The sequence below is a fragment of the Nuphar pumila genome, chromosome 15 (genome assembly GCF_984573655.1).
Source record: "Nuphar pumila chromosome 15, dmNupPumi1.hap1.1, whole genome shotgun sequence".
Lineage (NCBI taxonomy): Eukaryota > Viridiplantae > Streptophyta > Magnoliopsida > Nymphaeales > Nymphaeaceae > Nuphar > Nuphar pumila.
In genome coordinates, this window is record NC_143263.1 from 73,933,514 (window position 1) to 73,949,154 (window position 15,641).

The 15,641-nt window shown below is 37.1% G+C and overlaps 1 protein-coding gene across 1 annotated transcript in view; it reads left to right on the forward strand.

Annotated features, from left to right (window-relative positions):
- LOC149815610 (disease resistance protein Roq1-like) overlaps window positions 1–14,312 on the forward strand; it is a 34,154-nt gene extending 19,842 nt beyond the window's left edge. The window contains exons 3-4 of the mRNA XM_089990582.1: window positions 12,552–13,799; window positions 13,902–14,312. Coding sequence (XP_089846708.1) covers window positions 12,552–13,799; window positions 13,902–14,312 — 1,659 coding nt within the window. The remainder of the gene's footprint in view (window positions 1–12,551; window positions 13,800–13,901) is intronic.
- Window positions 14,313–15,641: the final 1,329 nt, after the last annotated feature.

A 15,641-nucleotide genomic window follows, 5' to 3' on the forward strand; every position in this document is an offset into this window, starting at 1 on the left:
CCCACCTACAATACTGATTCCTTCTCATTTTCCAGCACTTGCAGCTGCTTCCCCACCTCTAACAGGTGCAGGTTCGCATGCTTTAGAAAATTTTATTCAAGCTTCTACTCTTACTGGCTCATATTATACGCTTGTTGATTCACATGATTTACCAACTCTTATTGCTGGCTTTGGTCAACTTAATTACTAACGGCATCATAATCCTGTTAGAAATCTTTGAGCTGGTATTCAAGATCCGCTCCTTGCATCCCCTCACATGGTTGGTTTATAGACTCAGGGGCAGCACACCATGTCACATGTGATTAAGGTAAACTGTCTCATGTTGAACCTTATCATGGTAATGAGAGTGTGATTACGGGAGATGAAAAATACCACCATATTACTAACATAGGCACAACCATTGTTCCCACAAGTACGTGATATCTTTTTTTGCCCAACACTTTGCTTGATCCTAACATTCATAAAAATCTTATTTTTGTTTTCCAATTCTGTCGTGATACTAATTCATATATCTCTTTTTCTTCGTCTTTTATTTTTATGAAGTGAATTCACATGAATCAGACACTCGCTGAGGGAAGAAGACGTCGAAATCTATATGCCCTAAATGAAGCTCCAAAGCCCCTATTATGTCATTTGTTTTTTTTGTCGTCGTCAGACCCAGAAGTTCATTCACAAGTTTATGTTTGGCATCGTAGATTAAGTCATTGTAATTTGAGTTTTCTTGATCTTCTATGTAATAAAGAATTAATTAATGTCAAAAAAAATTATTCTTCTTGTGTCAGTTGTCGTATTTATAAGAGTCATGAACTTCCTTTTTCAAGATCTAATAAGAGAGCTTTTTTTCCTATTGAGCTTGTTCATTCTGATGTTTGGGCACCTTTAGTTATGTTTGTGGATGACTTTACTCATTTCATTTGGATATATTTCTTGAAATCCAAGGATCAAGTATTTTATGTTTTTTGTAGATTCAACGCTCTTGTTGAAACTCAATTTTCTAGAAAAATTTTAGCAGAATGATGGTAGTGGTGAATACATGTCCATTCAATTCACAAAATTTTTATTGAATAATGGAATTCATCCTGAGTTGAGTTGTTCAAGGACTTCTCAGCAAAATGGTGTGGCTGAACGCAAACACTGTCATATTGTGGAAACAACATTAACTATGATGAATGATGTTAATCTCAAAGCTGGTTTCTGGATGAAAGCTTTTCATACAGCCGTGTATTTGATAAATAGAGTGCCTTTCATCTTTGCTGCATGATTCAATCCTAATTACTCTTGGTTGTGTGCATATGGGTGTCAATGTTTTGTTTACATTGATGATTCATTGTGTCATAAGTTATCTCCTTGGGCAACTATGTGTCAATTCATTAGCTATGATTAGAAGTATATGGGGTATCATTGTTTTGATCATGCTGTAAATAAATTTGTTATCTCACATGTTTTTCATGAGAATGCATGTGGAGCAATATCATCCGATGCTGGCAATTCCACGTTACACTCCTTTTGGCTGTTATCTTCTCAAAATACATAGCATGCCTTCAATGATGATGTTGCAGCCACCCCTTTTTTTGTTGAACCACCACCAATACAGCAACCCAGTTTTCAGTTCTTCAAGCAGGTATACAGCAGAAATAATCTGGATTCATTAGATGTGGGTAATCAACCATCAAATTTACATAATCAGCTCAATGATGATGTTGTTCATAATGCTGCCCAGCCTTCTATCATGTGTGATACCAGCACACCTACAATTCAGCCAAATCAAGTCGTTGGTAGTCCATCGATTTCAGCATCTATTCCCTCCTTGAATGATAATGCTATCCAACTACCAGTTGTCTCTACTCGCACATCCACTCATGTTTGTCACCCACCTGATAAATGGTCAGTTATAAAGTATTTTTATTGGATTTTCAGGTGTATGCCACATCTCTCGATGCCATACAAAAGCCTCGTTCTTATCTTGAAGCTAGCAAACATCCTCGATGGACAGATGCTATGAATGAAGAGATAGCAGCTCTTCATGAATGTAATGCATGGAAGATAGTCTCTTGACCAGTAGACAAGAATATTGTTGGATGTCATTGGGTGTACAAGGTCAAACAAAAATATGATGGCAGCATTGAATGTTTTAAAGCCAGGTTAGTAGTCAAATGTTTCACTCAAGAACATAGGCTCGATTTTGATAAAACGTTTAGCCCAGTAGTTCGAATGGGGATGATTCATATTGTTTTATCTCTAGTAGTACTAAATGTATGAGATCTATTTCAGTTAGATGTAAAAAATGTTTTTCTTCATGGTGATTTATTCGAAGTATATATGGAACATCCACCTGACTATCCTGAGGGTGATACTCAGTGTACTGTGCTCAAATTGAAGAAGTCTATATATGGGCTGAAACAAGCATCGTGTACGTGGTTTGACACTTTTAGTACTAGGGTCCGGTCTCTTGGTTTTGAGTGTAGCCACTGCGACTATTCTTTGTTTGTTCATTGTGACAAATCCGATATTACTATTATCTTGGTCTATGTGGATGACATTATTATTACCAGCAACAGCGGTATTGAGATTAAGTAGTTGAAATCCGTTCTCCATGGGCAGTTTCACATGAAGGATTTGGGCCCTATTCGATTCTTCTTAGGTGTGCAAGTGAATCACCGAGCGGATCAACTCATTCTTTCACAACACAAATATGCTAGAGACATACTCCATTGTAGTGGCATGCTAGAGTGTAAGCCAGTCCATACCCCTATGGCAATTTAGGCCCAATTGGGTAATACTCTTGTAGATGATGTTGATTTGCCAGAGCCTGAGAAATATCACAGTATCATTGGAGCCTTACAATATTTAACTTTTACACGCCCAGACTTGGCTTTTTCAGTGAATCAAGTCTCCCAATTTATGCATAAACCATAGGTGAGACATATGGAAGCACTGAAGAGAATCCTCAGGTACATTGGAGGTATGCCTTCAAATGGCCTTATTTATGTCATACTTGCTTCCTTGAGTTCTCAAGTCTTCATTAAAGTTATTGCCTACTTCGATGTCGATTGGGCTCATGATCCTTCTACAAGATGCTCTTTGACTAGTTAAGGAGTTTTTCTGGAACTCATTTAGTGTCTTGGGCTAGTCAAAAGCAGAAAATGGTAGCTCATTCGAACATAGAGGCAGAATATCATGCTATGGCAGTAGTTACTGCAGAGGTTGCATGGATTAAGCATATTCTTTTTGGTCTCCACCAACACATCTCTAGCTCACTATTATATTGTGATAATAGAAGTGCAGTGACCATTTCTACCAATCCAATTCAACATGGTAAGATGAAACATGTAGAAATTGATCAACACTTTGTCAGAGAAAAGGTGGAAGCAAAAGAAATTCAGTCGGTATTCATTAGAGGAGAAGATCAGGTTGCCAACCTTTTTACCAAAGCTCTTACTATGCAGTGACACTGATACTTGAAATCCAAACTATCCATGGTTCATCACCATGTTCAGTTTGAGGGAGCATGTTAAGAATACTCACTATTTGTATATGGATCTGGATCTAGATCTAGATCCATAACATAACACGTCACACACATATAAATATAAGAAAAGATGTCAGATCTAGTGTGACGTCTTCCTTTCTAATCCACGGGTCTTCTCTCTTTTGCTTTCTTTGTTTTCGTCTTTTCTTGTTTGTTTATTGTGCAGGAACATATCTCTGAAGGATTTTCACAAATCCCTCTCTCTCCACCTGTATAACGTTCCTTGTTTAATTTCATTTATTCTCTCTCCACACCACATTTTTGTCTTCCTTGAGCGCTTCTCTCTCTCAAGCTCATTTGATCAACTTGGTTGATCAAAGTCAGTGTTTCTGCATTGTTTGCTACATCCACAATAATTTTGTATTTATGCGAGATAGTTTTTCTGTATGTTATGTAGCATTTGCACGTTTGCTACATCCACGATAATTTCATATTTATGCAAGATAGTTTTCCTGTATGTTATGTAGTATTTGCACAAGTGATCATGTGTCAAGTACCATTGTATTGCTCCTTGAGCCTACAACTTAACTATTTTGTTGATTTTGATGTCTGATGCTTGTGTCTGTGTGCACCCTTACACATTCTGCACATGTGCATGAGTGCCTCACTTTTTTTGCAATTTCTATTTTTCTATGAATCTTATGTTTTTAAAAGAGTTGGTATATCTTCACTATGTATGCCTTTGTGCATGTGTAGGAAGTTCATTTATTTAGTTTTGAACTTTTTTACTTTATGATAAGAGTTCAGACTGTGTCGAAGACCCCTTATTTCACTGATTGGACAGGTCTGTGACAGGCAAGTCTAAAAGCAGAAGATATCCTGAATTCTTGGCCAGAGGCTGAAGTTGGTCGAATTTTGCGTGAATATGAGGAGGAGAGCAATTGGCACAAACTGCAGACTAAAATCATGAGGGCTCGCTTAGGAGGAAGATTGCATTCTATAACTGAATTGGTAGACCTCGTGCAAAGTGCTTGTGGTGGGTCAGCACGTATTTATGTGTGCTTGATGTGGATAGGGTGTCACATAATTACATATATGCATGTATTCATACATAGGTGTGTGCATATGGTGTTTATGTATTGTGATTGGGTGGGTTGTGTGTGTCGAACAAACACACACACAGAACATATACGTTGTATATGCTGCAACTAGAAAGATCCACTAAAATATAAAGAGTAAAATGCATCTTATATGCTTTATAATATGTATATATGTTGCAGCACACTGGAAGCATTTTGGATTTTCAATTACTTAATCAAACTTGGAGATGTGCTTTCCATGGTTTATTAACTATGAAACATGTTTTCAACCTAATTTTTTTGATGTAAAATCATCTTTTTTAGTGGGAAAATTTTGATGCAATTTGGACTATTATGTTCTTTTAGAAACCTGCCTAAACTATAATCAATGAAGTGGGAAGCGAAATTAGGAAACAATCGGGGATCAAAGTAGCATGTGACATTTAAATTTTAAAAGTATTTGGGGAAGAAAAGTGAAAAGTGAAGTGGGGAATTCTTTGGGAAGTGAAACGGGATTTGTGTGTGAAACTATATTAAGCAATCCTAGATCTCAATCATGTTTTAAATACTTTTTTTTAAAAATTTATTACCCAAAGAAACCGCACCCGGCACGAAGACCTGGTCGCGCTGGCTCAGCCTACCATACCTTTGGTCGTCATGCCGGCTGCGTAAAACTCTGAGGCTAGGATCCCTGCCCCCGGGGCCTATGCTACGAATTGGCTTGTGCAGAGGGGTGACGCCCATGGGAATCGAACCTTGACTGCCCGTCTAGCAGCTAAGGCCCCACCCCACTATGACAACCCCCCTTGGGGCATGTTTTAAATACTTGAGAACAAGAAAAACATTTGTTAATATTATGCTTTGTATATCAAGGTGATAAAAATATTTAAGAAACTTTTTGTTAACAACTGGCAAATTATGCAATGCTTTTTAGCATATCTAAACAAATATTGTTAATTTTTTTTTTGTATAGGCAAGCTGTTGGATTCAAACCCAAGACTTCTTGGTTATGGTAGCGTGACCTCATCGTTCAGCTATCTCATTCAAACTCAAAATAAATATTTTAAGTTAACGATTGATACTTTTTATCAACTAAATATTTAAAATCTATACAACAATTACTTCAAAAAACTTTATTTCTTAATCTCAAGACTTGAGATTCCTAACTATGGGGAACTAAGATCTATCGGACTTATGATTTATGACCACTTCTGTTTTGAAAAGCAGGCAGCTGTCCACTCCCAAGTCAGTCTAAACATCAAAAGCTTCCCACATAATAGCATGTCCTCTACTAAATAAACTATGGATATCCCATTTTTATGGTTTAATTTACAGCATAATCAATGCAATACTAGAAAATCACTGGGGCTACTAGATTGTATGAAATAAATACTCTCTCTCATGCAAGCAATTTGTCAAAAAACTGAATGTATTAAATTGAATGAATTCATCTGGATGAACGAGAGTTCTGTAAAGACTAGAGACAATGGTTCCATGGAATCTTATCCTTGCAGATTAGCTCAATAATAACATGATGGTCTCCTAATATTGATTTATTGGTCTAGGCTAGACCAAGATTTGTTTATATGTGTGTGAACTCCTTTGAGATGTTATATTTTATCGTAGAACTGCCATAAGTTGGATTCTCAAAATTTTTGAAAGGTATCTTCAGAAAACATTTCAAATTGTAACTTAAAAACTCAGGATTTTAGTCGGTTGCTTCAGACTGGGTCTTAGATCAAGTCTGAAAATATTGTTTATTCAGGTTTTAATTTATATTTGGTATTGAGAGCCAAAAAAAAATCCTAATTGGGTAGAGAAATGAATGGAGGGATCATTCATTGGCATTAAACTCATCCTTTTGTCTTGCAACCATTTGTTTCATAGTTTTGAAATACTTCTTGTGCCTTATTTATGTTATAAAAGTTTTAAAATTGGTGATTTCTTTCCACCAAAAGTGCTTTAAAAGTTTAGTCACATATCTAAGAGAAATCAGTTTTTCTAGTTGTTTAAATACAAACTTTGTTCTCTATTCTTTACTTTGGTAATCCTTGTGTCTTTGGGTGGCTTACGGGTGTTGCTGTGCATCGTGCAGCAACAGAGGCGTCGTTCGCGCGCACGCATGCGCATGAAGCGCAATGTTGTGTTTTGATGGCGCACTTTGCACGCTCGCAGCAGTGCGAGGTGCAAATGTCCGTTTTGATTTTTCGGTTGTGTGTTATCTAACCATTTGAAAGGCTTTAAGTTGCATGTATATCGAGTTAATGTTGCATTGTGACTGTTGCACTGTTTTGAAGGCCTTTGATTGACAGTCAAAGGTAGGTGACCGTTCAGGTATCTTTTTGTCCTATTTTCAAACCGTCAGATTTATGGCCATTAATCTCATTTATCACAAAACGTTTTGGCCTCTCTAAAAGTCAATAAATATCTTCTATTTTCGTCTTTTGGGAACACAAGAATTTTCTGACTCTCCAATCTTCTTCTTCCTTCTTCTCGATTTGGCTTGTAGAGTACAAGTGCGGTAGAGATCATCTGCCCTTGCGAAGCAGTGACTCTCTTGAGGTTCAAGCCTAGTTGTATCCTGGGAACTCAGTCGCAACAAACCCCTTTTCGCTTCTTCGGACTTCCCGGAGTGGGGCGATTGAAGTTCTAAAGATAGCGATCTTAAGAACATGCCTCTAGGCTTGAGATCTCTTTTTTTAAATCATGTTTTGTCACAAGGTTGGACTAACAATTTTAGAACTTTAATATGGCATCTGGTTTGACATCCAACTCCATCAATCTGCTTAGTCGTGACCTTGAAAAACTCGATCGATTTGATGGGTCAAACTTTAAGCGGTGGCAATCAAAGGTCTCTTTCTTGTTGTCCGAGCTGCATATCGACTATGTTCTCAAAAAGGCTTGTCCCACTGTCGTTGCTGGAGAAGTTGAGACAAAAGAACAGAAGAAAGAGCAAGAGAAGTGGCATACTGACAACTACCGATGCAAAGGGCATATCCTGAACACTTTAGCTGATTATCTCTTTGACTTGTATTCACCATTGGAGTCGGCTGGAGAATTATGGAATGCTCTCGAGATCAAGTACAATGCAGAAGATGTTGGTAACAAAAGGTTTATCGTAGATTAGTATGTTAATTTTTCTATTATTGATGATAAGCCTATACTTGCTCAAATTCACGAGATGCAAATATTGGCCTATAAGATCAAAGGAGAAGGTATGTATCTTGATGATGACTTCCAAGTTGTTGTCATCATTGGGAAACTACCAGATTCCTGGAAAGAATATAGGAATCACCTAAAATATAAAAATGAGAAAATCACTTTAGATGGTCTTCTTAAGGACATCTGAATTGATGAGGAGACTCATCTTCGTGACAAAAAGAACTCGAGTCCTAAAGAGGGTTATCCTAAAGTGAATTTTGTTAGTAATAAGGGTGGCAAAATCATGAAAACCCAGAAAATCAAAAAGAATTTCGTGAAAGAGAAAAAGTCAACTGATAAAAAGAAAATTAGTTACTATGTTTGTGGCAAGTTTGGCCATTTTGCTAGAGAATGCAGAGAAAGGAAGAGGACTGGTCCTAAGCCAAATGAGTCAGAGGACAAGCTTGTTGCTGTAATCTCTTAAACCTTCATGGTGGCTGCAAATAAGGACTGGTACCTAGATACTGGAAGCATTGTTCATGTGGCAAACGATAGGAACTTGTTCAAGTCGTATGAAGTAGCAGGGGAGGGATGCAATCTCTTTATGGGAAACTTTTTCTCAACTAAAGTGGTGAGAAAAGGGAGTGTGGAGATTAAGTTCACCTCCGGGAAAGTCCTAACACTTGAGAATGTCCACTATGCTCCAGAAGTTCGAAAAAATTTAATCTCTGCAGATGTTCTGTCATGAAATGGTTTTAAGATTGTTATTGAGTCTGGGATTGTAATTGTGACCAAAGGAAAAATCTTTGTAGGAAAAGGGTTTGCCACTGGTGGTATGTTCAAGATGAGCATAAATGAAGCTACTACTTCTGTTTATATGGTTGGCACCTATTTTCTTTGGTATTCACGATTAGGACATATAAATTCTTGTTGCATTCATAATATGAATAACTTTGGTCTTCTTCCTTGTCATGTTAGAATAGAACATAAACATAAGTGTGAGACATGCATTCAAATTAAGCTAACTAGACTCTCGTTTCCTAGTGTAGAAAATGATTATAAATTTCTTGAATTAGTGCATTTTGATGTGTGTACGATGGATAATGTTTTGAGTCATGGTGGCAATAGGTACTTTATTACCTTTATAGATGATTACTCGAAATTCTGTTATGTTTATTTGTTGAAACATAAATCTGAAGCATTTTTCAAATTTCTTCTTTATCTAGCTGAAGTACAAAATAGGTTTAAAACAAAGATTGTACATTTAAGAACAGATAGAGGAGGTGAATGCTTAGGTGGAGAATTTGATAAATTCTGTGAAGATAATGGTTTTATCCATCAAACGTCAGCTCCTAGAATTCCTGAACATAATGGAGTAGCAGAAAGAAAAAACAGAACACTTGTAGAAATGATGAATGCTATGCTTCTTAATACAGATTTTCATTCCAACTTATGGGGATAGGCTATACTTTCTGCTTGTTATATTCTTAACCGAGTTCCTTATTCCAAATCTAAAAAATGACCTTATGAATTGTGTTTTGGTAAGAAATTAATCTTAGTTATTTTTGTGTTTGGGGTTGTTTAGCATATGTTAAAATTCCAGAAAATAAAAGGAAGAAGGTTGGACCTAAAGTATTTAAATATGCATTTGTTGGGTATGCTGAACATAGTAAAGCATATAAATTTCTGGACATTGTTAATGATGTTATTGTAGAATCTAGAGATGCATCTTTCATAGAACATAAAAATGCATTTGATTCTCTTCTTGATGGTAGTCGTATTACAGTAGATGAACATCCTGTTAATGACATGATTGAATATTCTAATGATTGTGCTGATGAACCAGAAACTGAAGTTAGACACAGTAAACGCATTAGAAAACCAACTAATTTTGGTTCTAACTTTTATACATTTTTAATTGAGAATGATCATGTGTCTTTTCAAGAGGAAATGTCTTCTCAAGATGCCACATTTTGGAGAGAAGATATTAATGATGAAATAAAATCAATTATGTCTAACAATGTTTAGAAATTAATGGATTTACCTGTTGGTTGCAAAACTATTGGCTGCAAATGGATTTTCAAAAAGAAATTAAAAGCTGATGGTATAATCGATAAATTTAAAGCTCGTTTGATTGCAAAAGGTTTTAAACAAAAAGAATGTATTGATTATTTTGATACTTTTGCTCCTGTAACCAGAATATCTACTATTAGAATTCTGATTGTCATGACTGCTATATATAAGCTTCAAATCCATCAAATGGACGTGAAAACGACCTTTTTGAATGGAGAATTAGATGAAGAGATATATATGGAGCAACCTGAAGGTTTTGTAGTGCTAGGGAAAGAACGTAAAGTTTGCAAACTTGAGAAATCCTTATATGGATTAAAGCAAGCCCCTAAGCAATGGCATGAAAAATTTGATAGTGCTCTGGTATATAATGGTTTTAAAATTCATGATGCTGACAAATGTGTCTACAGTAAAGTAGATGGTAACTTAATTATCATTATTTGTTTATATGTTGATGATATATTTATTTTGGGTTCCAATAGTGAATGCATAAATCAAACAAACTTTTTTTTATCTTCAGTGTTTTGTATGAAAGATTTGGGTGTGGCAGATGTTATTTTAGGAATCAAAATTGTAAGAAATAATAATAGCATTGCACTATGTCAATCACATTATATTGAGAAAATTCTTACAAAGTATGAATATATGAATAGTTCACCAGCATGCACACCATATAAACCAAATATGAAATTGACTTCAAATGTTGGTGCAAGTGTTCAACAATTAAAATATGTCAGTGTTGTAGGTAGTCTTATGTATGCAATGAATTGCACAAGGTCTGATATTGCCTATACAATGAGTAAAGTGTGTAGATATACTAATAATCCTGGTCATCAACATTGGAATGCAGTGAACAAGATTCTTAGATATCTTAAGCATACTTTAGACTACGGAATCCACTATACCGAGTTTTCTGCTATTATTGAGGGGTATAGTGATACAAGTTGGAATACCGATTTTGAAGATTCCAAGTCTACGAGTGGTTGGGTTTTTACCCTTGGTGGAGGAACAGTTGCATGGGGGTCTAAGAAACAGACTTGTATAACTTATTCTACAATGGAATCTGAGTTTATTGCTTTGACATCTGCTTGTAGAGAAGCTGAATGGATTAAGAATATGCTAATGAATATTTCACTAGGTGAGAAGCCTATACTTGCTATTTCAATGTTTTGTGATAGCCAATCAACTATATGTAAAGCAGGTAATATGAAATACAATGGGAAGTCTAGACATATTAGTTTAAGACATAGTTTTATAAGACAAACAATTGATGACAATATTATATCATTGAAATATGTGAAGTCATGTCAAAATTTGGCAGACCCATTTACGAAAGGCCTTTCGAGAGATGTCATCAATAAAACATTGAGGGGAATGAGAATTAAGCCAATTAAGTCATCACCTAAGGATATCCAACCTAGAGCGCTGGAGATCCCACATGCCAAGGTTCAATGGGAAATGAATTGGTGAATGACAGATATTGAGCATATTTATGTAAGCTCGTTACTGATGTGTGCTCATGAGCTGTAACTAATGTGAGGGTTGGTCCAATAGCTCTTAATGAGTTTATAGGCCTTAAGGCTAGGGTGTGTGTTACAGTACACCTAGACAAACTCACCTATATGAGTGTAGAAATGTGAGCCATTTTTTATGAGAATTGACAATTCTCTAGAGCACTCATGAATCCATAGAAGCACAAGGCTCTAAATGTGCCAACATGAAATACACACAATTGAACTTTTGCAAACCTATGTATGATTGAAAACTTCGTTAACAATATAAGGAGCTAAGTTCAAGGTAAGTTCACTTAGCACCTTGGTTAATTTAGGTTTTCTTTCAATAAATGGGAGTTCAAGTCATGCAGACACTCTCACTGATGCATAAGTTTCTATGCAAGCCAAATATATTTTAAAACTAGTGGGGATTGTTATAAAAGTTTTAAATTTGGTGATTTCTTTCCACCAAAAGTGCTTTAAAAGTTTAGTCTCATATCTAAGAGAAATCAGTTTTTCTAGTGGTTTAAATACAGGCTTTGTTCTCTATTCTTTACTTTGGTAAGCCTTGTGTCTTTGGGTGGCTTGCGGACGTTGTTGTGCATCGTGCAGCAACGAACGCGCCGTTCGGGCGCACATGCGCATGTATGCGGAAGGACGCTTGAGGCGCAATGTGGCATTTTGATGGCGCACTTCGCATGCTCGTAGCGGTGCGAGGTGCAAATGTCTGTTTTGACTTTTCGGTTTTGTGTTAACTGACCATTTGAAAGGCTTTGAGTTGCATGTATATCGAGTTTATGTTGCATTGTGATTGTTGGACGATTTTGAAGGCCTTTGATTGATAGTCAAATGTGGGTGACCATTCAGGTACCTTTTCGTCCTATTTTCAAACCGTCAGATTTATGGCCATTAATCTCATTATCACAAAACGTTTTGACCTCTCTAAAAGTTTATAAATATCTTCTATTTTCGTCTTTTGGGAACACAAGAATTTTCTGACTCTCCAATCTTCTTCTTCCTTCTTCTCGATTTGGCTTGTAGAGTACAAGTGTGGTAGAGATCATCTGTCCTTGCGAAGCAGTGACTCTCTTGAGGTTCAAGCCTAGTTGTATCTTGGGAATTCAGTCGCAACAAACCCATTTTTGCTTCTTTGGACTTCCCGAAGTGGGGTGATTGAAGTTCTAAAGATAGCGATCTTAAGAACATGCTTCTAGGCTTGAGATCTCTTTTCTGAAATCATGTTTTGTCACAAGGTTGGACTAACAATTTCCTTAAATGACAAATTGAAAAATATTGAAGGGTTTCACCATGCGGTTAGGAATGTGCTTCACCAGATCAAGTCCCTTGAAGTCATTGCCAATAGGACTTGATCTGGAGGAAGTTGTTATCCTGGACCTGTCTTTTGGCAACATTACCCAAATTTGGAATCAACAAACATCAAGTGACATGATGGATACATCTCCAAACATTTCTTCTGAGGTTAGTTTTCCATATAACTTCGACAGACTGAGAGTCCTCAATCTGGAGTCATGCAAAAATCTCATCACTACTAAAGATTTTACTAGCATGCCCAATGTAGTGAAGTTGATATTGGATGGATGTGATAAGTTGGCTGAAGTTCATGAATCGATTGGCCATCTTAGGAGCTTGGCTTACTTGAGCATGCGAGGTTGCAGTGGTGTTTGGAAACTACCCGATAGTGTTTGCCAATTGAGTTCTCTTGAAACACTTGACCTTGTTAGATGCTCCAAAATTTCAACTTTGCCTGAACGGTTGGGAGATTTGACATCACTAAAATCCCTCATCCTTGATGGATGCTCCCAAATAAGAAGAATTCCAGAATCCATCGGGGATTTGACCAACCTCCAAATACTGGATGCAACTAATTGCAATCAATTAGAGGCTTTGCCAAGTTCGATTGGCCACGCAAAGAATTTGCGAAAGCTCTATTTAAGTGATACTGGAATTGGAGAGGTGCCCAATTCAATTGAATCATTGAGAAATCTCCAGCAATTGCATATAGATGGATGCTTTCGTATTACGGGACTCCCTGATGCTTTTGGAAGCCTTACAAGTTTGAGGGTGCTGAAAATGGGTGATCTCCAAGTGCTGCCTCCTAGTTTTTTCCATCTGCACTCGTTGAAGGAATTGATTGTCTGGAACTGGAACTGGTTACAGGGGAGAGAAAGGATTGATTTTAGTAATCTGTCTTCATTAACTACATTAAAGATCCATGCGACAAATTATTGCAGCCTACCAGAAAGTTTGGATAGCTGCCCTCGGCTCCAGATACTGGAACTAATTGACTGTGAAAGGCTGTGGTCTATCCCTCCACTTCCGTCGTCACTGTTTTGTCTCTACGCAAGTGGTTGCTGTGATTTGAGAACAACCTCAGATGTCTCGAATTTGAGAGACTTGAGGATATTACGTATTGAAGGTTGCAAGAAACTTGAGGATGTTCCAGGCCTTGAAAATTTGAAACGCCTGGAAGAGTTGTATCTTACATTATGGACAAACCTTCCCGATGCTCTGTGGGACAGAATAAAGGTAATAACTTCCTTGGCATTTGGAAAAGAAAAAACAGTCCCGTATTGGTTTTACTTGAAACATGTGGGTGTTACTCATTGATTTCCTCATTTTTTTGTTCAGGAGGCAAGTTTTGAACATTTGTCAGCGTTCGCAATTTCAGGAAGCCTGAGGCTTTCTTCATCCGAGCGCAAAAGGATGTCTTTCGTCCTTCCCAAAGGGTTGAACCTAAGAATGGTTAAAGTTATGATAACAGGAGACTTCCATGAGCAGCAGGAACCAACTGGTCTTATCGAATTCATGGAGGATGGCCGTTTGATCTTTCAGACTACCGTCAAAGGCGAGCCTTTGAGCAATAGGATATGGAATACTAGAATTCTTTTCAAATTAGGAGAGAAGGATGAGAATGATGAGATAAGGAGGGTAATAGGGAATGGAAATGAATACTTCGTGATGATGCATGTCGACTGTGGCCTCATGATAGACGGTTTACTCACAGTTGGCATCTCTGATACAGATATATTTGAATATTAGGTGCAATGTATGATTGAACACTTTTAAGTGTGCTGCTGCACCTGATCACCCATCATCTATGGAGGACATCCTCTGAGATGTGGGTCCAACAGTCGGGTGGTGGATGATGAGGTGTAGCAGCATACTAAAAGTGCACAATCCCGTTGCACCCCCTATTGGGGCCAGTATCTTGAGTTTTCGCATCAGGTTCGGTATTACAATCTTGTGCAACATGATTGCACCTGCCCCGAACTCTCACTTGAGGAGCCCTCTCTAACTAGGATAAATGGCAATTCTAATATGTCACTACATGTATTTTGGATCAGGAAGGATAATGGTTGGGTTAGTTCTGTTTTGGAATTTAGTTAGATTCTTTTTCCCAAATATAAACTAATTTTAATTGTTGTGCTTGGTTGTAGTTACAGACCTTTATGCGCCATCAGATTGGTGTCTATATCATTAGCCACGAATCTTGTTATCCAGACTTTCTAGGCCTGGAAAATTTCATTAACAAATCAGAAATCTTGTTTGTTTAATAAAAAGAGTTAAGAGATTTCTATACATTTTAATTTAAACACATAAACTAGGAAGCATCTTTAGTTCATGAAACTTTGCCTTATTTTCGTTGTTTTTTGTCAAATTATGTGGTTGGTAGGTGCCTGTTCTCAACATGAACCATTTCTTCTGTTGTTTATTAAGCTTTTAAAATTTAAATTATTTTCTATTTCAATAATTTAAAAATGATTGGTCAATACTTGATGTCATGGTTTGTTTTACTTTCGGAGCTTTAAATATTGGATTGCATTCGTATCAAAATTTTAAGAAAACCAGTCTGGATTTCATGAAAATCGGTGTTATATCACATTCGGAAAGCTCCCGTCCAGCTTTGTGAGCATAGTGGTAATTTTTATCGATTTTCAAGGACAAATATGACATGAAAGTTATAGTTGGCCAACTCCACGTTGACCAGGCTCAGTTAGGGGTGGCAAAATTTGACATGACTCGCCAACCCTCTTCTTATCCGGGTTCGGGTTTGGCTTAAATTGGTTTGTGTCGTAAATGGGTTGACCGGCCTAACCTGTTAATTAAACTGGTCGGGTTTGTGTTAGGGGTATGCCTGCCTGCCACCCTGTTTGACTTGTTTAGTAAACGGGTTAGGTGGGCGGGTCAACCTATTTACATGAACCTGCAACTTGTTAACACGAACCCGTCAACTTGTGTTATAGTGTTATCGGGTTGTTGTGTTGTGTAATTGTGTCGGGTTGACCCGACCCGTTTATTAAATGGGTTAACCATGTTGGGTTGGGTTACCCATTTAATAAACGGGTTGTGTTTGTGTTTGCCACATCC